The sequence below is a fragment of the Antrostomus carolinensis genome, unplaced genomic scaffold, assembly GCF_000700745.2.
Source record: "Antrostomus carolinensis isolate BGI_N321 unplaced genomic scaffold, ASM70074v2 scaffold54460, whole genome shotgun sequence".
Taxonomy (NCBI): domain Eukaryota; kingdom Metazoa; phylum Chordata; class Aves; order Caprimulgiformes; family Caprimulgidae; genus Antrostomus; species Antrostomus carolinensis.
Window position 1 is genome coordinate 1 of NW_010291695.1, and position 2,177 is coordinate 2,177.

Consider the following 2,177-nt stretch of genomic DNA (forward strand, 5'->3'; position numbering starts at 1 on the left):
CCAGCCCCGCTCCCGCCCCCTCACAGCTGCCCCTCAGCAGCTCGTGCCCTCAGCTGTGCGCGCGCTCCAGCTGAGGGCGCTCAGCGCCAATCAGGACCGGTAGGGGGCGCCGTCACCCGCTGCCGCCCGCCCCCGCGGCTGGACCCGGCCCGGGGCATCGTCCCGCGGTTGAGCCCCGTTCTCTGGGGATCCGAGGCCTTGGAGGGGAACTGGGACCCCCCTGAGCTGGGGACTGAGGACACAGGGGCCGCTCCCCCACAGCCGCTGGGCCATCGGCCAAGGAACACCTTCCCCCTCCCGCCCCAATCACAAAACAACGAGCACCAAACCAGGGGAACCAGAAACTCCACACTGAGAGCATCCGGCTGTGGAAACCAGTAACTGTCCCAGTTTAACCCTGGGAACATCTCCACCTGAATGGAAACACAAGCCATTTACACCATCATGCATCATTATTTTATTTCAATTTTGCTTCATTCCAAAGACAACGAAGGGATATCAGAACCAGCAACAGGCACATCAGTGGGATTTTCAGTTTGAGGCTCCAAAGACCAGATCTCCTGTGCCAGGTGCTGTACGAGCACAGTCAGAAAAAGCTTCTGGTGTCGGTAACTCTTGGCTTCACGGTGAATTTCTCATCAGCATTCAGGGCCTCAGTCTGACTCAGCAGATGCTGAAGTCAGTATTAAAACTGTAAGTAGATGAAAAAGAAGGAAGATGGGTAAAACGGGTAGGCTTCTAAACATTCCCTCCCTCCCACAGAAGAACACTGGAAAAGATACATCAAGCAAGAACGAACATCCTTTCCCTTTTACTGATGGGAAACTGAGGCAGGAGAAGACTAAGTCACTTGACCAAAGTTACTAATGCAATCTGTGTTAGCACCAAGGAAACTCTGTTTCTCCATTGTCCTAGTCCAGTACCCTAACTGTTCACTGTCCACCTCTGTCCTCACCTGACCCAATGCAACCAGAAGCATCATGGAAAGTACGGCTGAAACACTCTAGCATAGGAGGGGTCGGGCACTGTAGCCCCTACGAGCTTATGAGCAGTTTGAGTCAGTTCTGGTTGCTGTAGATGATGATTTCCTTAGTCTACCAAACCAGACCTACTCCCAGCTCAGCAAAGCAAACAAGATCATGTTAAAGAGTTCAAAGCATTAAAAAGCACAAAATCAGGTCTTTGGAAATACAGCAACTGTCTGATCAGTTCAAGTCCTGCTTTGGACTGCAGTCAGGATCAGATGCTGCACTGAATTGTCCCCTCTGGGTATCACAAACCACATGATCTTGGCAAAGCATCATCCAAAGGGAAAAAAAATCTTCAGTTTTGTGTGTAAATCACTGTTGTAGGAGCTTCTTGAAGAATATATCCAGGTGTCCACAAGCTAGTGTAGATCTTGAGTGGTGCTCCGGGCTTCAGCAGTCATTCTCCAAAACTTCCACAGGTACGCAACGATGAAGATAACCAAGATACCCTGGAGGAAAAGGAGGATGAAGAGACAAAGCTGAGAAAGAAGAGCCAGGCTGCAGTACCAGTACTGGCATGTGGAGATGATCTCATCTTCTGTCAGATAGGCAATGATCCGGTCCTGCAGGTGAGCTGGGGATGTGCATCTCACATCCCTGTATAAGGTCCGGTTCTGCTGCCAGTGGAGCCAGGACCGCAAGTAGAGGATGTCACAGTTGCATTCCCAGGGGTTGCCCTGCAGGTAGACTACCTGGAGGCTCTGTAGGTTGTCAAAGAGCCCATTAGGAATTGAGGTGAGTCTGTTGTAACCAAGATGGATAATTTCAGCCGAAGGGCGGAAAGCAACTGGTAGATTTGCTACAGTTAGGCCTTTTGATGTGCAGTCAATAATGTTGGTGGCACACTTGCATGGCACAGGGCATGTGGGTATCACAAGTGGTAAGAAGCCCAGGAGGGACAAGAAGATAAATCCACTGTTCATCTTCACCTGCAAATACTTCCCTGGTGAGATTAGATGAGGGGGAGATCAGGCAAGTAGACACCACAGCCCAGGTCTTTTGTTGGTTTGTTCTGAGGACGAGTTTCTAACGTTGGGTGAATTTGGTGTCCTTCACAGGAGATGTGAGAGTTCTGAAAAGAACAAAGTTAAAAGAGGTGTTGTGCAAATTCTTGGTCTCTCATTACAGGAGAAGGAATGTTCCTGGTCT

The 2,177-nt window shown here is 50.2% G+C and overlaps 1 protein-coding gene across 1 annotated transcript; it reads right to left on the reverse strand.

The window, feature by feature from the left end:
- Positions 1–1,344: 1,344 nt before the first annotated feature.
- GP1BB (glycoprotein Ib platelet subunit beta) lies at positions 1,345–1,951 on the reverse strand (the record flags this gene model as incomplete). The annotated part of the gene is given in 1 exon segment (XM_010176685.2): positions 1,345–1,951. A coding segment is annotated over 1 exon segment (607 nt), but the record flags the coding sequence as incomplete, so codon positions are not given.
- Between the last annotated feature and the right edge of the window lie 226 nt (positions 1,952–2,177).